At 43.5% G+C, this 22280-nt stretch overlaps 1 protein-coding gene and 2 pseudogenes across 1 annotated transcript in view; 2 read left to right on the top strand and 1 right to left on the bottom strand.

The window, feature by feature from the left end:
• The window catches only part of LOC142665081 (uncharacterized), a 32846-nt gene extending 23017 nt beyond the window's left edge, over window positions 1–9829 (top strand). Inside the window, exons 7-9 of the mRNA XM_075844627.1 lie at window positions 2295–2392; window positions 9427–9505; window positions 9624–9829. Coding sequence (XP_075700742.1) covers window positions 2295–2392; window positions 9427–9505; window positions 9624–9829 — 383 coding nt within the window. The remainder of the gene's footprint in view (window positions 1–2294; window positions 2393–9426; window positions 9506–9623) is intronic.
• The window catches only part of LOC142698297 (uncharacterized), a 617727-nt pseudogene that overhangs the window by 125150 nt on the left and 470297 nt on the right, over window positions 1–22280 (bottom strand).
• LOC142670896 (uncharacterized) lies at window positions 9885–21726 on the top strand (annotated as a pseudogene).

A 22280-nucleotide genomic window follows, 5' to 3' on the forward strand; every position in this document is an offset into this window, starting at 1 on the left:
CTGTCATATCGGACCAGACGTGCTGGACTTTGTTCCCCACGCACATCAATGACCCTGTCACCAGTTGTCCTTCCTTAGACCACTTTTTATACGTACTAACCACTGCTCTGACCCAGTCATCTAGCCATCACAATTTAGCCCTTGTGAAAGTCGCTCAGATTCTTTTGCCTGCCCATGTTTCCAACACATCAACTTTAAAAACTGTTCATTTGCTGCCAAATATCTCCTCCCTTGTCAGGCGCCATTGTCAATGTTCTTCACTTCACCTGTCAGTGGTTTTAATATTATGGCTGATTATTGTATATATTGAGGAGGACAGTGTGGCTCGTCTTCATTTAAAAGTAAATTAAAAATATTGACGTATTTGTCCGAATAGGTCCATGAATCTTGCTACAGAGGAAGATTGGGGGTTCCCCCTCTTTATACAGTTTCTGTTTCCTGTCCTGGAAGGAGGCAGTCTCTCTAATGGTGCGGTCATGGGCTCGCTGAAAACCAATTAACTAAATGTAATCATATATTATTATTTTCTCATTCTTCGTAACCGCACCAGGTAAAAGGAAACTTGGTGTTATAAAACCGTAGAGCTTCCTCCAACACCTCAGTGATTTCCCATCCCTTGTGGAGAGAAAACTTGGAGTAGTTGTTTTCCTTCATACAGGTACTTTGTGTGGCTAATAAAAGATGAGGGTCTTCACTGTGGGTTCCCTCTCTTGAAATGTAGAATGCCCTAATAAGCAGAGGTGTCATTGTTCCATGGTGTACCAGGGCACTTTTTTTTTTTTGGTTGGCTTAATGTACTCTGAGCCCGACCACTTTAAACTGTATCTGCAAATCTCAGGACGTGACCTTTAGACTTTGATTAACCCCTTAGTGACCACTAATACGCCTTTTTACGTCGGTCACTAATGGGCTTTAGGCTAGGCTGACGCCTTTTCACGTCAGCCTAGTCTAAGTCCTGCACGGGTCTCCCGTGCAGGCAGGAGCCGGGGCTCTGCTGTCTGATGACAGCTGAGCTCCTGCTCCAACGCCCGCAATCGAAGTTTACTTCGATCGCGGCCGTTTAACCCGTTAAATGCCGCCGTCAATAGAGACCGCGGCATTTAACTTTGTTTACAGAGGGAGTGCGCTCCCTCTGTCACCCATCGGCGGCCCGCGAATGCAATCGCGGGTGTCATGTCAGCCGGGGGCCTGATAAAAGCCCCCAGGTCTGCCCTGGACATATACCTGTTAGGACGCGCCGGAGGCACGTCCTAACAGATTGCCTGATTGCCAGATTGCCTGATTTACACCGACAGGCAATAATGCTCTGGTATACGAAGTATACCAGAGCATTATAGCAGCGATCGGAACATCGCACAGTAAAGTCCCCTAGTGGGACTAATAAAATAAGTCATCAAAGTGAAATAAATATTATTAATAAAATGTACAGTAAAAAAATAAATCCATTTTTTTCCATAAAAAGTGGTTTTATTTAGTAAAAGTGTAAAAAAAAAAAAAAAGTACACATATGTGGTATCGCCGCGACCGTAATGACTCCATTAATAAAGTTAATATGTAATTTAAACCGCAAAGTGAACACCGTAAAAAAAAAACGCAAAAAACCATGGCGAAATTGCAATTTTTTTCCATTGCCCCCCAAAAAAGTAATAATAAAAATGAATCAATAAGTCCCACGCACCCCAAAACAGTACCATTCAAAACTACGTCTCGTCCCGCAGAAAACAAGCCCAAAAAATCACTACATTGATGGAAAAATAAAAAAATTACGGCTCTTGGAAAGCGACGATGCAAAAGCAAATAATTTTAGTTCAAAAGTGTTTTTATTGTGCAAAAGTCGTAAAACATTAAAAAACCTCTACATATGTGGTATCGCCGTAATCGTACCGACCCATAGAATAAAGGTAACATGTTATTTACGTCGCACAGTGAACGGCGTCAATTTAAAAACGCATAGAACAATGGCGGAATTTCAGGTTTTTTTTATAATCCCCCCCAAAAAGGTTAATAAAAGTTAATATAAAAATTATATGTACCCAAAAATGGTGGCATTAAAAAGCACAACTAATCCCGCAAAAAACAAGTCCTCATACAGCTATGTAGACGAAAAAATAAGAACGTTATAGCTCTTTGAATGCGACTATAGAAAAACGAATAAAATAGCTTGGTCATTAGGGCCTAAAATGGGCTGGTCACTAAGGGGTTAAATAAACATGGAATTGCAGGTGTAGATGTAAGTGTGTGATATATAGATAGATATACAGTAGTCATGTATTTAGTCACTGTGTTTCCTACAGATGAATCCAGTAGAAGAAATCCACCAGAAAGATGTCCCTGTCCTCTGTATTCCCAGGACTGTCCAGAGGAAAATCACAATGTCCCAGAGGATCATCAGGTAGATGGCGCTAAGCTCTCATCCGAATATTACTATAAAGCTGGGGGGGGGCAGGCGGGTCATGTGCACTGGGCACAAATCGGAAAGAAGGTAGGGGGGCACTAGGCTGGGCGGCACGGGCATAGTTGTCAACAATCCTGAATTTGCTGGGAGAGTCCCAAATTTACAGAAACGTGTCCCGGCACCTGCCATGTTCAAAAGTATCTACGTCTTCAGGACGCAGATACAATTGAATATTATGGCAGAGCAGCAAACTATCCCTGCTCTGCCATTCACTCCTCCTGAAGCGGAATCCCTGGCCAGAGAGTTGCCGATGCTTTGGCCGGGTATACCGCTCCTAAAGGGAGCCCCTGACACCCCTATCCATATATGGACTGTGACATTAGGGACTCCTCCTGGAGTAAAAAACCCTGGCATGAGTGTTGCAGACATTCTGGCCGGGGATTCTGCTTTTGGAGAAGCCCCTGACGTCACAATTCACATATGGACAGTGACGCCAGTGGCTCCTCTAGGCAGAGTGGGGATTCCACTCCTAGAGGGAGCCCCAATGGCGCTATCTACAGGGAGGGGGGTATAGCACTATCTACAAGGGGGTTTTTGTGGCACGATCTTCAGGGGAGGTGTCGGGGGGGGGTGGAATGTGTCAGTATCTACAAGGGGTGTGTGGCACTATCTGTCACGTAGGGTTCGTGGACCCACTGGGCCGTACTACCTTGGCGGAATGGCAGCTGGGCAACAGGGCGCAGATCACAGTCTATAGTTCGTATAGGGTACCTGTGGCAGCTTGTACAGTAGCAAGGCAGGCTCGGCTGGGACTAGGCAGCAGGTAGATGTCAGGCGTGGAGTAGCAGGACAGGCGTAGAATACAGCACATCACAACTACAGCACGGCACTTGACCAGGATAGCACGGGATACAGGAACATGGAACACTACGAACTGGATAACACTAGGAGACCATGTGCTTAGACCAACTAGGATACGACAAACAACTCTCAGGCAAGGATCAGAAGGGCAGGTGCTGCCTTATAGTCCGGGAAATCATGTGCACGCGCTGGCCCTTTAAGAGCGGGCACGAGCGTGCGCGCGCACCCTACGGGACACAGCGGCCCGGAGCGGAAGTGAGCGCTGGCGTCTCCTAGGAAGGAGATGGGGACCAGCGCTCACAGATCCATGGCTGCGGGCGTCGGGTATGGACGCTACACTATCCCCCCTCTTAGGCCCCCTCTTCTTGGGGCCAAAGCGAGAGAGGAATTTCTTCAGTAGGGTAGGAGCATTGAGGTTCTCCTCTGGCTCCCAGGACCTCTCTTCAGGACCAAACCCCCTCCAATCCACCAAATAAAAAGTCTTCCCTCTCACTTTCTTGGTGTCCAAGATCTCCTTAACCTTGAAGATGTCTGAAGGGCTGCTGGACGCAACCGCAGGGCTAGGAGTTTTGGTAAAGCGGTTCAGAACCACCGGTTTCAGGAAAGAGACATGAAAGGAATTGGGGATCTTGAGGGTAGGAGGCAGCCGAAGCTTGTAGGCGACAGGGTTGATCTGCTGCAGGATCTCGAAGGGTCCGAGGAACCTGGAAGCAAATTTGTATGATGGCACCCTCAGTCGAATATTCCTGGAGGACAGCCAGACCTTTGTGCCAGGAAGAATCTGAGGAGGTTCTCTTCTCCTTGTGTCTGCCTTCCGTTTCATGCGGTCGACCGCCAGCAGGATGGAGAATCAAGTCGGCTGCCAGATCTTCAGAAAGTCCCTAAAAGCAGTGTCAGCAGCTGGTACCTCGGACGTATCAGGCACCGGGAGAGGAATTTGTGGATGTTGGCCGTAGACAATGAAGAACGGTGTATTCCTTGTGGACTCACTGGTATGATTATTGTATGAGAATTCAGCCCACGGAAGCAACTGCACCCAGTCATCATGCTGCTTGGAGATGAAGTGGCGGAAGTAGTTCTCCAAGATCTGATTGATCCTCTCAACCTGACCATTGGACTGAAGATGGTAGGCCGAGGAAAAGTCCAACTTTACACCTAGGAGTCCGCAGAGGGCTCACCAGACTTTCGAGGTGAACTGAACCCCCCGATCAGACACAATATGCTGCGGCAAGCCGTGCAGGCGGAAGATGTGTTGGATGAAAAGCCTGGCCAGTTGAGCAGAAGGAAGTCTGGTCAGAGGAACGAAGTGGGCCATCTTCGAAAATCGATCCACCACCAACCAGACAGTACTTCATCCAGCAGAGAGAGGCAGGTCAGTGATAAAGTCCATAGCTATATGCTGCCAGGGTGCATCGGGCACAGGCAATGGCTGGAGCAGGTCTGGAGTGAGCGACCTTGTTAGCTGCACACACTTAACAGGAAGAAACAAAGTCCATAATGTCCTTGGGCAGCGTGGGCCACCAGAAATGACGGGCAATCAGATCCGGAGTCTTACGGGTCCCTGCGTGATCTGCCAGTCTAGAGGAGTGTCCCCAGTTTAGGATTCTCCCTCTGTCAGCCAGGCGCACAAAAGTCCTCCCGGGAGGAATGTCCCCAACTTGCAAGGGATTGACAGAGACAATGCAAGATGGATCAATAATGTTTTATTGAATTTCCATGGTGTCTTCTGTCTCGAAAGACCTGGACAAGGCATCGGCCCTCATGTTCTTGTCGGCCGGGCGATAATGGAGCTCAAACTGGAACCTGGTAAAAAACAGCGACCACCTGGCCTGACGAGGATTCAGCCGTTGGGCCATCTGTAGATAGGTGAGGTTCATGTGGTCCGTAAAAATCAGGATGGGATGAGCTGCGCCATCTAGTATATGTCTCCACTCCTCCAGGGCCAATTTGATGGCCAGTAACTCCCGATCCCCAATCGAGTAGTTGCGTTCTGCGGAAGAGAAGAGCTTAGAGAAATATCCACATACCATTGACTTGCCCTTTTAACCTCTCTGGAACAGGAGTGCACCAACAGCGACAGAGGATGCATCCACCTCCAACGAGAACTGTAGGGAAACATCTGGATGATGGAGGATAGAGGCTGATGTGAAGGCACTCTTCAAGCTATTGAATGCGGACTCTGCCTCAGGAGTCCACACCTTGGCGTTAATGTCCTTCTTAGTGAGGTTAGAGATAGGAGATGTCATTGAGGAATAAACTGTAAAAATTGGCAAATCCCGGAAAGCGCTGCCACGCCCTCAAACCTTGAGGGCGTGGCTATTCCAGGACGGGCTTTACCTTTTCATGATCCATCTTGAGACCTCTATTCGAGACCATGTAGCCCAGGAAGGGTAGAGCATCTTTCTCATACACGCAATTCTCCAACTTAGCGTACAGACGATTCTCCCTTAACCGCAGCTTAACTTGACGGACATGTCTCTGATGCGTCATAGGGTCTGGAGAAAAAAATCAAGATGTCATCAAGATAGACCACAACACAAACATAGAGGTGGTCACGGAAAATGTCATTAACGAACTCCTGGAAGACCAGGGGAACATTACACAAGCCGACTAGATATTCATAGTGTCCATCATAGGTGTTAAATGCAGTCTTCCATTTGTCACCCCGGCGAATCTGGATTAGGTTGTAAGCCCCACGCAGGTCTAGTTTGGAAAAAATATTGGCACCACGTATACGTTCAAACCGATCTGAGATCAGAGGCAACGGATACTTATTTTTTCTCCGTGATCTGGTTGAGACCCAGGTAGTCAATACAAGGACGCAGGGAGCCATCCTTCTTTTTGGCGAAGAAGAACCCGACTTCTGCCAGGGAGGAAGACTTCCGTATGAAGCCCCTCTTCAAGTTCTCTTTAACATAGGCGGACATGGACAGAGTCTCTGGCAAGGAGAGAGGATATACCCTACCACGAGGAAGGGATGCATCAGGAATCCGCTGGATAGGATAGTTAAACGCCCGATGCGGGGGCAGCGTCTCCGCCTCCCTCTTTCTGAAGACGTCTAAAAATGCAGCATAATGACCAGGCATTCCTGCCAATGATCGAGGCAGAGGAGGCTGAGCCGAACTAATCTGCACCAGGCAACGACTGTGACACTCGGGGCCCCACTGGAGAACCTCTCCAGAGTTCGTCCAGGACTGGGGCATGTAGTCTGTGCCAAGGCCGGCCCAACAGCACGGGGTTCACGGCCTTGGATAGGACATAGAACGATAGAAGCTTGGAGTGGAGAGCCCCTACTTGGAGCCTCAGTGGCTTGGTCATAGCTATAACTGGGTCTGGCAGAGGTAGTCCATTTACCGATGCAACCATCAACGGTGTCTCCAGAGGAGTAGTGGGTAATTGGAGAAAATCCACCAGGTCTCTACGAATGAAATTAGCAGCGGATCCAGAGTCCAGATACGCAGAGATCTGATGCGTTCTCTCACCAGACACTATGTTGACTGGTATAGACTATTTAGATGGGGGTCCTTCTTTGCCCATGGCTGTCTCTCCTACCAACCCTAGGCTTTGGAGCTTTTGGGGTCACAGAGGCACAAGATGGCCTCCGAGGCCGCAATAAAGACAGATTCCCGAAGTGCGTCTACGTTGTCTCCTGGGTAGATAGCTTACATTGGTTCTTCCTCACAGACTCTTTAGAAGGATCGGCATCTGAGGACAGCAGGGGTTGCTGCAAGGAAGAGACTGGACTAGGAAGACAATAGAAAAAACTAATGTGCCTGAGGCACAAGAAAACCCTTTTCCCAGCTACCAACAAAATATATTAATATTTAACTTTTATTATTGTATTTCTAAAAGGTCCAGGGGATAGCCCCGTTGTTATCCCCTGAGGACGTTGTGTTTACAACGAAACATGTCGGGGGGCTATACTTTGAATTTTAACCGCTACTATCCACTGGCTTCTATTTCTAATATACTTTACACTATACTAAACCATCTTGTCAGGCAGTCTGCAGCTGCCGACTTAGTGATTCTGGTTGCGATAGAATTTGCACACTGTTTTCTGCCTCGTATGGCAGTAATCTTATAGAGTTTGCCATGGTCTTTAGCAAATTTTAACTTTTTGTGCTCTCTATGTCCCTCCTGGACCTTTTAGAAATACAATAATAAAAGTTAAATATTAATATATTTTGTTGGTAGCTGGGAAAAGGGTTTTCTTGTGCCTCAGGCACATTAGTTTTTTCTATTGCAGTTTTTGACCTGCCAGCTACTGGGGTCTTTCAGAATTTATCATTGGACTAGGAAGACCTCCCTCCCAACTAACCTCTTGGAGCAGTTCTCGGAGCCTTCTATCAATCCGGGCGGTCAGAAGGATGAGGTCATCCAGGGTAGATGGCAGATCTCGAGCGGCCAGTTCGTCCTTAATTTTAGGAGACCGTGCATGCCAGAATTTAGCCACCAGGGCCTCATTGTTCCACAACAGTTCTCCCACCAGGGTGCGGAAGTGGATGGTTTACTCGCCCACAGAGATGTCTCCTTGGCTTAGGTTCAGCAAGACAGCCGCGGCAGAGGAGACTTGTCCAGGCTCCTCAAACACCATGCGAAATGTCCGGAAAAACCCCTGGAGGTCACGGCTCTCTGGTCCTTGTCTCTCCCAGATATGGTTCGCCCATTCAAGGGCCTTGCCAGTAAGAAGAGAGATGAGGAAAGCGGCCCTTGCGCCATCAGACTAAAATGCCCTTGAATACAGGCTGAAGTGGATCTGGCACTATTTCAAAAATCCGCGACCGGTACCTGCGTCTCCATCATAGCGGTTAGGAAGTGGCAAAGAAAAATGAGGATCAACACTGCCAGGAGGTGTAGTCTGAGGATCAGTACTGCCAAGAGGTGTAGTAGGTGGAATGACAGATTGTGCCTCCTGCCGACGTGCGAGAATGTTCAAGGCCTGGAGGAGTTGGTCCTGTCGAGACCGGAGGTCCAGCATATCCGCCCGCATATCTTGTGACATCGTCATGGTCTTGGGTCGACCAGTGTGGTCCATGGCCAAAGTGTACTGTCACGTAGGGTTCGTGGACCCACTGGACCGTACCACTTTGGCGGTATGGCAGCTGGCCAACAGGGCGCAGGTCACAATCTATAGTTCGTATAGAGTAGCGTTGGCAGCTCGGACAGTAGCAAGGCAGGCTCTACTGGGACTAGGCAGCAGGTAGACGTCAGGCGTGGAGTTGCAGGACAGACATAGAATACAGCACAGCACTTGACCAGGATAGCACGGGATACAGGAAACCGGATACAGGAACAGGGAACACTGGGAACTGGAAAACACTAGCAGACCATTTGCTTAGACAAACTTGGATATGACAAACAACTCTCAGGCAAGGATTAGAAGGGCAGGGGCCTTCTTATAGTCCAGGAAATCATGTGAGTTGATGTTTGTTTTCATGTGCGCTCGCTGGCCCTTTAAGAGCGGGCACGATTGTGCGAGTGTACCCTACGGGACACAGCGGACCGGAGCAGAAGTGACAGATCCATGGCTGCGGGCGTTGGGAGGTAAGTGAACCCAATGGCCCGCGGCCATGGACGCTACACGATCTACAGGGGGTGTTTGGCGTTTTCTCCTAGGGGGGAGTGTGGCATTATCTGCAGAGGAGCTGTGTGGCAGTATCTACAAGGGAGGCTGTGTGGCAGTATCTACAAGGGGGGGGGGGTGTATGGCACTATCTACTAGGGGTGTCCGTATCTAGAAGGGGGGGCTGTGGGGCAGTATCTGCAAGGAGGGGGTGTTTTTAAAGCAGTATCTACAAAGGGGTGTGTGGCAGTATCTACAAGAGAAGGCTGTTTATTATGTCACCATGTAGTCTCATTAGCCTCCGTTATACAATCTGTTGTAGTCCAGCACTGACCTCTTTGATTTATTTTATTTTCATTTATTGTTCTGGTAACTCCCTTCTAGAACTATATCGCTTGTAAAATGTACAAATGGTTTTATACTCGAGTTACATAAAAAAAATTACACCTCATTGATTGGTAGAGAAAGCAAACATGGCGAGGGAGAAGTAGATGTGGGTGGGGGGACGACTGAATCTTTGCCCCGGGTGCTGGAGATCCTAGCTACACCTCTGCTATAAAATCATTGAACCCAAGATAATTTAACTTTTTTTTTTTTGTTTGTTTAGGGTGAAAACCTGATTGATGTTAAGGTTGAGGTTAAAGATGAAGCAGAAGAGGAGACGGATGTAATGGCTGAGCAGCAGTGTAAGGAGGGGGAGACTTTCGATAAGTTGTAAAGACAAACCTGTTTTGAGGGCCACCTAGATACTACTCTCATCATCTCATGTAAATAATCTATTCCATCACTGTGTGTTACCTACAGATGGATCCCGTAGGAGAAATTCACCAGAGAGATGTCCCAGCCCTCTGTATTCCCAGGACTGTCCAGAGGAAAATCACAATGTCCCAGAGAATCATCAGGTAGATGAAGCTGAGACCTATACCAGATCTATAATGGGGGGGGGGGTGGAGATTTTTGGCCCTGCTGTCATAGATGGGGTCATAGATTTTGGTGGTTTCTTATGTTGATCTGTTAGATTCTTCGCACTCTCTGCTGTATTGTACTGAATTGTTCCATGTGTGAAATCAGGGGAAAGATCTGACTAATATTAAAGCGGAGGATGAAGCAGAAGAAGAGCGGGTGAGGGGCGATCAACAGTGTAAGAGTGAAGTGGCGGAGGAAATTTCAGGAGGTGTTACCACAGGTCAGTAATAATGAATTTAAAAAAGTGAATTGGGAGGTTTGTTAAGGTGAGGTTCCTCCTTAGTTCTACATTACAGTAACACTTCAGACATTGTGTTATACATAGTGCAGGACCTGAGGGAGCTGTGACTGCACATAGAAGTTCTCTACAAGGTGCTCTATGGATGCTCTATGGATGCACTAGACTTAGTATCAGATTTTGGGATGGGCACCAGGAGCCTGTAAAAATGACAATAATTCAATACATTAGTATGTCTGACGATCGCTGGTCCAAATCCCGTGCAGGCTAATAAAAGTGTTAAAAATAGTTACAATTTCTTTTAGTGGTATACAAAAAATTTAAAAAAAACCTTGTCCCACTTTTCCTTTTAAAGTATTGTAAACAAAATTGTTATCACCGCATCCGTAAAAAGTCTGAATTATTACAATATAACATCATTTAAATCGCATGGTGAACACCGTAAAAAAAAAAAAAATGAAACCACCAGAATTGCTATTTTTTTGGTCACTTTAGCGCTGAAAAATAATGTAATAAAAGTGATCAAAAAGTCATATGTACCAATAAAAACTACGGCTCACCCCACAAAAAATAAGCCTTTACTCTGCTCAATCAACAAAACAAAGAAAAGAAAAATAACCCGCAGGATAAAGGTAACTTGATTTATACAGAACATTGAATGCCACATTTTAAAAAAATTGCTGTTTTTTGATCAGTTTGCCTAAAACAAATGGAATAAAATGTGTTTAAACAGTTGCATGTACCCCAAAATGGTATTAATAAAAAGCCTTCAAACCACTACATCTATGAAAAAATAAAAAAGTTATGGCTCCCATTAGTCGAGGATGAAAAAATATGCAGATGAGCAGGTCCGAGGGGACTTTCCTTCTTTTTCAGGAGGTGATTATCAGGGCTCTAATATTTAGGAACCAGGAAGAGAAGGGCCCAAACATTTCTGCTGGAAGCGAGGGCGCCCGTATTATACCAGGACAACACTTTCCCAGCAAAATTCCGCAAACTACAAAGGTGCAGAGTGTGGACCAAAAGGGGATAAGAAATTACACCATTTATCAGTGCGACACCGGCCTGTGCATAAAGCATTATTATACCCTCTTATTATGCCCTGATTTACTCCGCACAGGTTACATATACCCTGATGTACTCCACACATATTACATATACCCTGATGTACTCCTCACATATTACATATACCCTGATGTACACCTCACATATTACATATACCCTGATGTACACCTCACAGATTACATATATCCTGATGTACTCCTCACAGATTACATATACCCTGATGTACTCCGCACATATTACATATACCCTGATGTACTCCTCACATATTACATATATCCTGATGTACTCAGCACAGATTACATATATCCTGATGTACTCCTCACAGATTACATATACCCTGATGTACTCCTCACAGATTACATATACCCTTGATGTACTCTGCACAGAATACATATACCCTGATGTACTCTGCAGATTGCATATACCCTGATGTACTCTGTACAGATTACATATACCCTGATGTACTCCGCACAGTTTACATATACCCTGATGTACTCCGCACAGATTACATATACCCTGATGTACTCCTCACAGATTACATATACCCTGATATACTCCTCACAGATTAAATATACCCCCACATAAAAAACTGAATCATCAGTAATACCCCAAACAGAACTACTACCAAGCAAAATCCAGGCTCCAAAAGCTAAAAGATGCTGCCTCAATACTGAGCCCTACACTGTGCCCAAACAGCAGTTTACTACCACATATATGGTATTGCTATAACCGGGAGGACCCTTTTAACAATTTTTAGGGTGTGTGTATCCAGTGGCACAAGCTGGGCACAACATATTGGACTCTGAAATGGCATATCTGTGGAACAATTGCAATTTTCACTTTTTACCATCGCATTAATTTCTGGAAAACACCTGTGGAGTCAAAATGCTCTACACCCCTAATAAATGTCTTAAGGGGTGTCCTTTCCAAAATGGGGTCAATTTTGGGGGGTGTCCACTGTTTTGGTCCCAAAGGTGTTTTGCAAATGAAACATGGCGCCCAGAAACCAATCGATCAAAATCTGTGCTCCTACCCTGCTGAGAAGTTTATGAGCACATATGGGGTATTTCCGTACCATGGAGAATTTTCTTTACAAATGTTGGGGGACTTTTTCGCCTTTACAGTGAAGGAAATAAGTATTTGATCACTTGCTGATTTTGTAAGTTTGCCCACTGTCAAAGACATGAACAGTCTAGAATTTTTAAGCTAGGTTAATTTTACCAGTGAGAGATAGATTATATTAAAAAAAAAGAAAATCACATAGTCAAAATTATATATATTTATTTGCATTGTGCACAGAGAAATAAGTATTTGATCCCCTACCAACCATTAAGAGTTCAGCCTCCTCCAGACCAGTTACACGCTCCAAATCAACTTGGTGCCTGCATTAAAGACAGCTGTCTTAAAAGGTCACCTGTATAAAAGACTCCTGTCCACCGACTCAATTAATCAGTCTGACTCTAACCTCTACAACATGTGCAAGACCAAAGAGCTTTCTAAGGATGTCAGGGACAAGATCATAGACCTGCACAAGGCTGGAATGGGCTACAAAACCATAAGTAAGACGCTGGGTGAGAAGGAGACAACTATTGGTGCAATAGTAAGAAAATGGAAGACATACAAAATGACTGTCAATCGACATCGATCTGGGGCTCCATGCAAAATCTCACCTCGTGGGGTATCCTTGATCCTGAGGAAGGTGAGAGCTCAACCGAAAACTACACGGGGGAACTTGTTAATGATCTCAAGGCAGCTGGGACCACAGTCACCAAGAAAACCATTGGTAACACATTACGCCGTAATGGATTAAATTCCTGCAGTGCCCGCAAGGTCCCCCTGCTCAAGAAGGCACATTTACAGGCCCGTCTGAAGTTTGCAAATGAACATCTGGATGATTCTGAGAGTGATTGGGAGAAGGTGCTGTGGTCAGATGAGACTAAAATTGAGCTATTTGGCATTAACTCCACTCGCCGTGTTTGGAGGAAGAGAAATGCTGCCTATGACCCAAAGAACACTGTCCCCACTGTCAAGCATGGAGGTGGAAACATTATGTTTTGGGGGTGTTTCTCTTCTAAGGGCACAGGACTACTTCACCGCATCAATGGGAGAATAGATGGAGCCATGTACCGTCAAATCCTGAGTGACAACCTCCTTCCCTCCACCATCTTGTTAAATGTAGACTGTGGGCAATATTAGACTGTAACCATATTAAGTTAAAGGGAATGTGTTGCCAGAAAAACATGTTTTTTTTTTAAAAATGAAACATTTAGTGTGTGGGTGATTAAACATTGTTCAAATTTTTTTTATTTTTTTCACGAGTCAGGAAATAGTCAGGAAATATTATAAATTAATTCTAATTTATAATACTACCCATTTTTGGTCACTAGATGGAGCTATTCCCAAAATTGCAGCAGTGCAACATAGGGTTAAAAGCCCTCGCTCTAGTGAGCTCTCAGCATCCCCCCCCTCCTTTATCCTGGCTAGTGCCGGGATAAACGAGGGGTTTGAACGGTGTAACCTCCTACACTGTGTGTCGCCATTTTTTGAGCTAACACACAGTGTAGTAGGTTTACATACAGTAGTAAACACACACAAACACGAACATACATTGAAATCTCTTACCTGCTCCTGCCGCCGCGGCTCCCTCCGGCCCGTCCGCTCCGTTTGCTGCCGCTGGTCCAAGTGCACAAATCCGGAAGCCGCGACCGGAAGTAGTAATATTACTGTCCGGCCGCGACTTCCGGTCCACAGGAAAATGGCGCCGGACGGCGCCAATTTCGAATTGGACTGTGTGGGAGCGGCGCATGCGCAGTTCCCACACAGACGCCGTACACTGAAGTCAATGGGACGGGAGCCGTTCGCAGTCCCTATGGGACTGTGGCTGCCGTATTCCATGTCTGTATGTGTCGTTAATCGACACAGACAGAAATGGAACAAAAAATGGCAGCCCCCATAGGGAAGAAAAAGTGTAAAAATAAGAAAAAGTAAAACACAAACACACAAATGAATATAAACGTTTTTAATAAAGCACTAACATCTTTAACATATAAAAAAATAATTTGTGATGACACTGTTCCTTTAAAGAGGCTCTGTCACCAGATTTTGCAACCCCTAACTGCTATTGCAGCAGATAGGCGCTGCAATGTAGATTACAGTAACGTTTTTATTTTTTAAAAACGAGCATTTTTGGCCAAGTTATGACCATTTTTGTATTTATGCAAATGAGGCTTGCAAAAGTACAACTGGGCGTGTATTATGTGCGTACATCGGGGCGTGTTTACTACTTTTACTAGCTGGGCTTTCTGACGAGAAGTATCATCCACTTCTCTTCAGAACGCCCAGCTTCTGGCAGTGCAGACACAGCCGTGTTCTCGAGAGATCACGCTGTGACGTCACTTCCCCAGGTCCTGCATCATGTCAGACGAGCGAGGACACATCAGCACCAGAGGCTACAGATGATTCTGCAGCAGCATCGGCGTTTGCAGGTAAATCGATGTAGCTACTTACCTGCAAACGCTGATGCTGCTGCAGAATCAACTGTAGCCTCTGGTGCCGACACGATGCAGGACCTGTGAGTGACGTCACAGATCTGCACTGCCAGAAGCTGGGCGTTCTGAAGAGAAGTGGATGATACTTCTCATCAGAACGCCCAGCTAGTAAAAGTAGTAAACACGCCCCGATGTACGCACATAATACACGCCCAGTTGTACTTTTACTTTTCAACACGCCCAGTTGTACTTTTGCAAGCCTCATTTGCATAAATACAAAAATGGCCATAACTTGGCCAAAAATGCTTGTTTTTTAAAAATAAAATCGTTACCGTAATCTACATTGCAGCGCCTATCTGCTGCAATAGCAGATAGGGGTTGCAAAATCTAGTGACAGAGCCTCTTTAAAAATGGCTCGTGGCTGGGTCTTCCAGCACGACAATGACCCGAAACATACAGCCAAGGCAACAAAGGAGTGGCTCAAAAAGAAGCACATTAAGGTCATGGAGTGGCCTAGCCAGTCTCCAGACCTTAATCCCATCGAAAACTTATGGAGGGAGCTGAAGATCCGAGTTGCCAAGCGACAGCCTCGAAATCTTAATGATTTACAGATGCAAAGAGGAGTGGGCCAAAATTCCATCTAACTTGTGTGCAAACCTCATCATCAACTACAAAAAATGTCTGACTGCTGTGCTTGCCAACAAGGGTTTTGCCACCAAGTATTAAGTCTTGTTTGCCAAAGGGATCAAATACTTATTTCTCTGTGCACAATGCAAATAAATATATATAATTTTGACAATGTGATTTTCAGTTTTTTTTTATATAATCTATCTCTCACTGGTAAAATTAACCTAGCCTAAAAATTCTAAACTGTTCATGTCTTTGACAGTGGGCAAACTTATAAAATCAGCAAGGGATCAAATACTTATTTCCTTCACTGTATTTGTTGAGAAAATGAACAATTTCGAGATAAAACGATATCTTATTGGATAAAAATGTGCTTAATTAAGCGGTGTGATAGCTTATTTTTTTGCAGGGAGAGCTGTAGTTTTTATTAATACCATTCTGCGATACATGTGAATTTTTTTATCACTTTTTTTGGGGGGGGGGGAGCAAAGGTGAAAAAAAAAACAACAATTCTGGCGTCTCATTTGTTTTTGTACAGCGTTCACCTTGCGGGGGAAATAACATAAAACGGGTAGAATCAAATGATCTTTGATTCCATCCGTTGAAGTCAGGTATCTGCTGTATTACGCAGCCGATACCCGTTGAGTATGGAGCGAGCTCAGCCCGTGAGCATGCTCCATACTTACCTTTTTTTTTACGTACATGTAGGTGACAATGTGTTAGCGTAAAGTTTTATGTGTAATTTTTACTTCATTTGTTTTTGTTTTGTTTTTTAACTTTTATTTTTATGGCCTTTCCATCAGAAAAGACATTTGGGGAACTTTTATTATTTCATTTATTATATCATTTACACTTTAATTTTACAATTTCTTTAACACTATACTTTTCCTCTTTAACTGGCACTTTACAGCTGGGGAAATCAGCCCTGTTATAGTGACTATTGTCACTGATAGGGCTGTGCTGGGTCTAGTTAGATACAGCAGCAGCCTCCTACTACCGGCATCTCGGCGATCATGTGACTAGTCGCATGAACACCAGGATCAATAGATTTTTGTTGTACGTGAGTGCAGAGAAGACAAGTAGTAAAAAAACACACGGGTCCCTGGCAGTCTCTAACGACCGGGCACCCGACATTTAGCTGCTCAATCAGTCAGACAGCAAACTTAGACCTGCACCATATATACACAGTGGGCAGTCCTCAACCGGTTAAACATCATTTTAGCAGTCAATCGAAATTAAAAAACACATACATTTTGGTTATTTCCTTTGTACTTTGTCATTTATTTGGTTCTTCCATTACAAATCTTCTAATAATAACAGCATAGAAGAAAGATCCTCGTTATAGTTCTATATTTAATATGAGGTTGGGAAAAGAATTGAGGAACTATTAGAAAACACACAAGGTCCCCATGACAACTCTGCACACAATTCACAAGGGGACTTGTTGTCTTCAGGATACTTCCGTAGTACAACCTTAGGCTGCAATATCAAGCAATCAGATCTCCGCTGTAATCTACTATACACTAAATTGATTTTTGGAACATGTCTTCTTTAAATGGACACTAACTTTTCAAACAGCTTGTGATAATCTGAGGGTATGTTCACACGTAGTGACCAAAAACTTCTGAAAATACGGAGCTGTTTTCAAGCGAAAACAGCTCCTGATTTTTAGACTTTTTTTTGTAGCAACTCGCGTTTTTTACGGCCGTTTTTGGAGCGTTTTTTCAGTGAAGTCAATGAAAAACGCCTCCAAAAACGTCCCAAGAAGTGTCCTGCACTTCTTTTGACGAGCCGACATTTTACGCGCCGTATTTTGACAGCGACGCGTAAAATAAAGGCTCGTGGAAACAGACCATTGTAAATCCCATTGCAAGCAATGGGCAGATGCTTGTAGGCGTATTAGGGGCGTTTTTTCAGGCGTAATTTGAGGCGTAAAACGCCCGAATTACGTCTGCAAACACTGGGTGTGAACATACCCCAATAGTATACCTGGTATATATCAACTTTGTAATTTACTTACTGTTATAATTTAGCTGTTTTATCCATGAAAATTTTATGTGAAGTTAGAGCCACTAGGTGAGAGATACACGGATGCTGCTGCTTATAGAAGTCTATGGGAAAGGAAGGGGAAGCAGAAGGAGGGAGCAGGAGCACAAAGACACAGATGCTGTTGTAAATCAAGGTCTTTGAAGAGGAGAGGGTAGACATAGGCTACTGGTAAGAGTTCTATGTCACCTCTGTGCTGGATTTTCTGCTACACTGCACCATACTGTGCTGTATGATGTGCTCCATGCTGCTGCAGCTTCTAAGGGTGTGCTACAGAGAGATAGTAGACAAGGGTGGCTCTCTGCTCTGTGTGCAGTGTATAGAAGACATGATAGCTGTTAAGCTCCACCCACTACCTCAGGGAAAACTGAGATTTAAAGATAGAGCCTTCATAGGAAAAACTGCTAAAAGAATGCCATATACAAGTCATGTAATGGCCAGAAATTTTAACCAGTTGCTAACTGACCATAGATTATAAATGTCCTGGTGGTCCACACCTATCTCTGCAAGGACATTTTAAAACATCCTGCTGAGTTTTCTCCTCTCCGACTATCCCACTCCATCAGAGTTAAATATATCACTTATTTTATTACACAATATCAAAGCCTTATATGTTCTAAGAAAAACAGGACCACATAAATATAGGTTGGCAGAGAAATAAAACAATTTGCTATTAAATTGTCACATGACTAAAACTTGAATGAGGCCACTTCATTTCATTAAGTTCACATCATCAGTACTTGATAGGACCCTCTTTCCCCTTAGAACAGGCTGAATTCTTAGTGGAGAGATATAACTATGTACTGGAAACCTTTATTACAGAGTCTGATTATTAACTTCACTCTGTCTATTCCACTACATCCCAAAGATGTTCTATAAAATTGAGATATGGTGACTGTTCAGGCATTTGGATATGCAGACCTCATTATCATGTCCATGAATTCATCCTGTGATTTGCCTCATGACACATTATCTTGTTAAATGTAGACTGTGGGCAATATTAGACTGTAACCATATTAAGTTAAAGAGGCTCTGTCACCAGATTTTGCAACCCCTATCTCCTATTGCAGCAGATCGGTGCTGCAATGTAGATAAGAGTAAAGTTGTTTTTCTTTTTAAAAACGAGCATTTTTGGCCAAGTTATGACCATTTTTATATTTATGTAAATGAGGCTTTCTAAAGTACAACTGGGCGTGTTTAAAGTTAAAGTACAACTGGGCGTGTATTGTGTATGTACATCTGGGTGTGTTTACTTCTTTTACTAGCTGGGAGTTGTGACTAGAAGTATCATCCACTTCTCTTCACAACGCCCAGCTTCTGGCAGTGCAGAGACACAGCGTGTTCTCGAGAGATCACGCTGTGACGTCACTCACTTCCTGCCCCAGGTCCTGCATCGTGTCGGACGAGCGAGGACACATCGGCACCAGAGGCTACAGTTGATTCTGCAGCAGCATTAGCGTTTGCAGGTAAGTAGCTACATCGACTTACCTGCAAACGCCGATGCTGCTGCAGAATCAACTGTAGCCTCTGGTGCCGATGTGTCCTCGCTCGTCCGAAACGATGCAGGACCTGGGGCAGGAAGTGAGGGACGTCACAGCGTGATCTCTCGAGAACACGCTGTGTCTGTGCACTGCCAGAAGCTGGGCGTTGTGACTAGAAGTATCATCCACTTCTCTTCACAACGCCCAGCTAGTAAAAGAAGTAAACACACCCAGATGTACATACACAATACACGCCCAGTTGTACTTTAACTTTAAACACGCCCAGTTGTACTCTAGAAAGCCTCATTTACATAAATATAAAAATGGTCATAACTTGGCCAAAAATGCTCGTTTTAAAAAAAAAACAAAAAACGTTACTCTTATCTACATTGCAGCGCCGATCTGCTGCAATAGGAGATAGGGGTTGCAAAATCTGGTGACAGAGCCTCTTTAAGATTGTGTATGCCTTATTAGTATTTAAATGGCCAAATGTATTGGCAGACAAGGTTCTGCTTTTCAAAAAAAATTATTTTGTTAAGTCAAGCTTCATGTAATAAATTAATAGTGGAGGACTGTGTGTAGACCAGAATCCTGGACTGTCATGGATTGATTTTAAAGTGTTATACGGCTGGAATGGAGTCAAAATGCTTGGCTTAAACTTCTTCCTGCTTGATCCACTTCTGACTCAAAACACTGCATGTGTGTTTCCAGCCTAATACAAATGTTATAAATGTGTCAACTTTTCTATTGTGAAACAAAATCACAATATTTTTTTTTTAATCCTAACAGAAAATCCCAGTAGGAACTCTGAGGGAAACTTCACGTTATTGCTAAATTTTAAAGTAGAAGATGAAGATATCATGCAGCAGTCTTCAGGAGAAAAGCTCATTACCCTTAATGTAATTCCAGGACTTCACTGTACAGATCTATCATATAATTTCACTAATCAAGAGGAACCGTCTCCTAACCGATCACAGATAGTTACCACAAGTACAGCTCAGAAAGATGGTAAAAGGTTTCAATGTGGTGAACAGTTCACAAAAATCTCAGGTCTTTTAACAAACAGAAGAATTCACACAGGAGTGAAGCCATATTCATGTTCAGAATGTGGGAAATGTTTTACATTTAAATCGGGTCTTGTTAGACATGAGAGAAGTCACACAGGAGAGAAGCCGTATTCATGTTCAGAATGTGGGAAATGTTTTACAGATAAATCACATCTTGTTACACATGAGAGAAGTCACACAGGAGAGAAATTATATTCATGTCCAGAATGTGGGAAATGTTTTACACATAAATCAAGTCTTGTTATACATGAGAGAAGTCACACAGGAGAGAAGCCATATTCATGTTCAGAATGTGGGAAATGTTTTACAGATAAATCGCATCTTGTTACACATGAGAGAATTCACACAGGAGAGAAGCCGTATTCATGTTCAGCATGTGGTAAATGTTTTGCAGGTAAATCAGGTCTTGTTAGACATGAGAGAAGTCACACAGGAGAGAAGCCGTATTCATGTTCAGAATGCGGGAAATGTTTTACAGATAAATCACATCTTGTTACACATGAGAGAATTCACACAGGAGAGAAGCCATATTCATGTTCAGAATGTGGAAAATGTTTTACAGATCAATCAGGTCTGGTTAGACATGAGAGAAGTCACACAGGAGAGAAGCCATATTCATGTTCAGAATGTGGGAAATGTTTTACAGATAAATCACATCTTGTTACACATGAGAGAAGTCACACAGGAGAGAAGCCGTATTCATGTTCAGAATGTGGGGAATGTTTTACACAAAAATCAAGTCTTGTAACACATGAGAGAATTCACAGAGGTGAGAAGCCGTATTCATGTTCAGAATGTGGGAAATGTTTTACAGCTAAATCAAGTCTTATTGTACATAAGAGAAGTCACACAGGAGAGACATGATATTTGTGTGCAGAATGTGGGAAATGTTTTATAGATAAATCAAGTATTAGACATGGGGGAATTCACACAGGAGAGAAATTATATTGGTGTTCAGAATGTGGGAAATGTTTTACTACTAAAGGCAATCTTAGGGCTCATTGGACAAATCACACAGGGGAGAAGCCATTTTGATGTTCTATATGTGGAAGATGTTTTACAAAGAAATTTACATTTTGGAACTCCGCAGAGAATTCACATGGAGTAGAAACCATAATCTAGTTTAGAATGTGGGAAGTGCTACAAGATAAAAAAAAAAAAAAAATTTTTTTTTTAAACACATCAGATTATTCACAGACTTTAACCCCTTAATGACCAGCCTATTTTAGGCCTTAATGACCAAGCTATTTTTTACGTTTTTCCATCGTCTCATTCAGAGAACTATAGCTTTTTTTATTTTTGTCGACATGGCTGTATTAGGTCTTGTCTTTTGCGGGACAAGTTATATTTTGTAACAGCACCAATTTGGGGTACACAGAATTTATTGATTATCTTTTATCAAAAATTTTTTGGAGGGGATAGAAAAAAAACAGCAATTTCGCCACTTTTTTTGCGTCCTAAATTTACGCCGTTTACCTTGTGGTATAAATAACACAATAACTTTATTCAGCAGGTTGATACGATTGCAATGATACCAAATGGATATAGATTTTTTTATGTTTTACTACGTTTACACAGTAAAAAATCTTTTTTTTTTACATTTTTTTTAATTATTTGTTTTTGTGTCTCCATATTTGAAGAGCCATAACTTTTTTATTTTTTTGCAGGACGACTTGTAGTTCTTATTGGTACCATTTTGGAGTAGATGCGACTTTTTGATCACTTTTTATAACATTTTTTTTAAGGCAGGATTCACAGAAAACATCGTTGTTTTTTATTATTTTTTGAATTTTTTTTATTATTTTTTTTAAGACGTTCACCGTGCGGGTTAAATGATGTAATAACTTTATAGTTAGGGACGTGGCAATACAAAATATGTGTAACTTTATTTCATTTTTTTTTTTTTTTTATAATAATAAAGCATTTCGTAAGGAGAAAACTTGGGTTTTTTATTTTTTTCACTTATTTTTTTTTATTAACTTTATTAAACATTTTTAATTTTTTTTCTAGTCCCACTAGGGGACTTCACTATGCGATCCTCCGATCGCTTTTATAATACACTGCAATTCTTCTGTATTGCTGTAAAGGGTTTGCCAGACACAGGTTCTGTGTCTACGCCCGGGGTTAATCAGCCTTCATCAGCTCCAAGGCCTGCTAGAGTGACGTGATCTTTTACCACTCAGGCTAGCAGACTGAGGAGAGGGAGAACCTATCACTGTCTGGCCTGATGGTTCTAGTTGTTCCTTGCCTGTGATTGTCTTGTTTCCTGGCGCTGCATTTCCTGCTATTTTCCTGATTGACCGCTGTTTCATATTGACCCTGACCGACCCTGACCTGACTGATGATTCTACCGCTCTGATTTTGCTACCACATACTCTCCTGGTTTGACTCGGGTCATCCACTCTGCCTGTTGCTCACGGATTTGCCGTGGGCAACTGCCCCAACTTCCCCCTTTTGCTTCTGTGTGCCCTTGTCTTGTGTTG

The sequence above is a fragment of the Rhinoderma darwinii genome, chromosome 1, assembly GCF_050947455.1.
Source record: "Rhinoderma darwinii isolate aRhiDar2 chromosome 1, aRhiDar2.hap1, whole genome shotgun sequence".
NCBI lineage: Eukaryota > Metazoa > Chordata > Amphibia > Anura > Rhinodermatidae > Rhinoderma > Rhinoderma darwinii.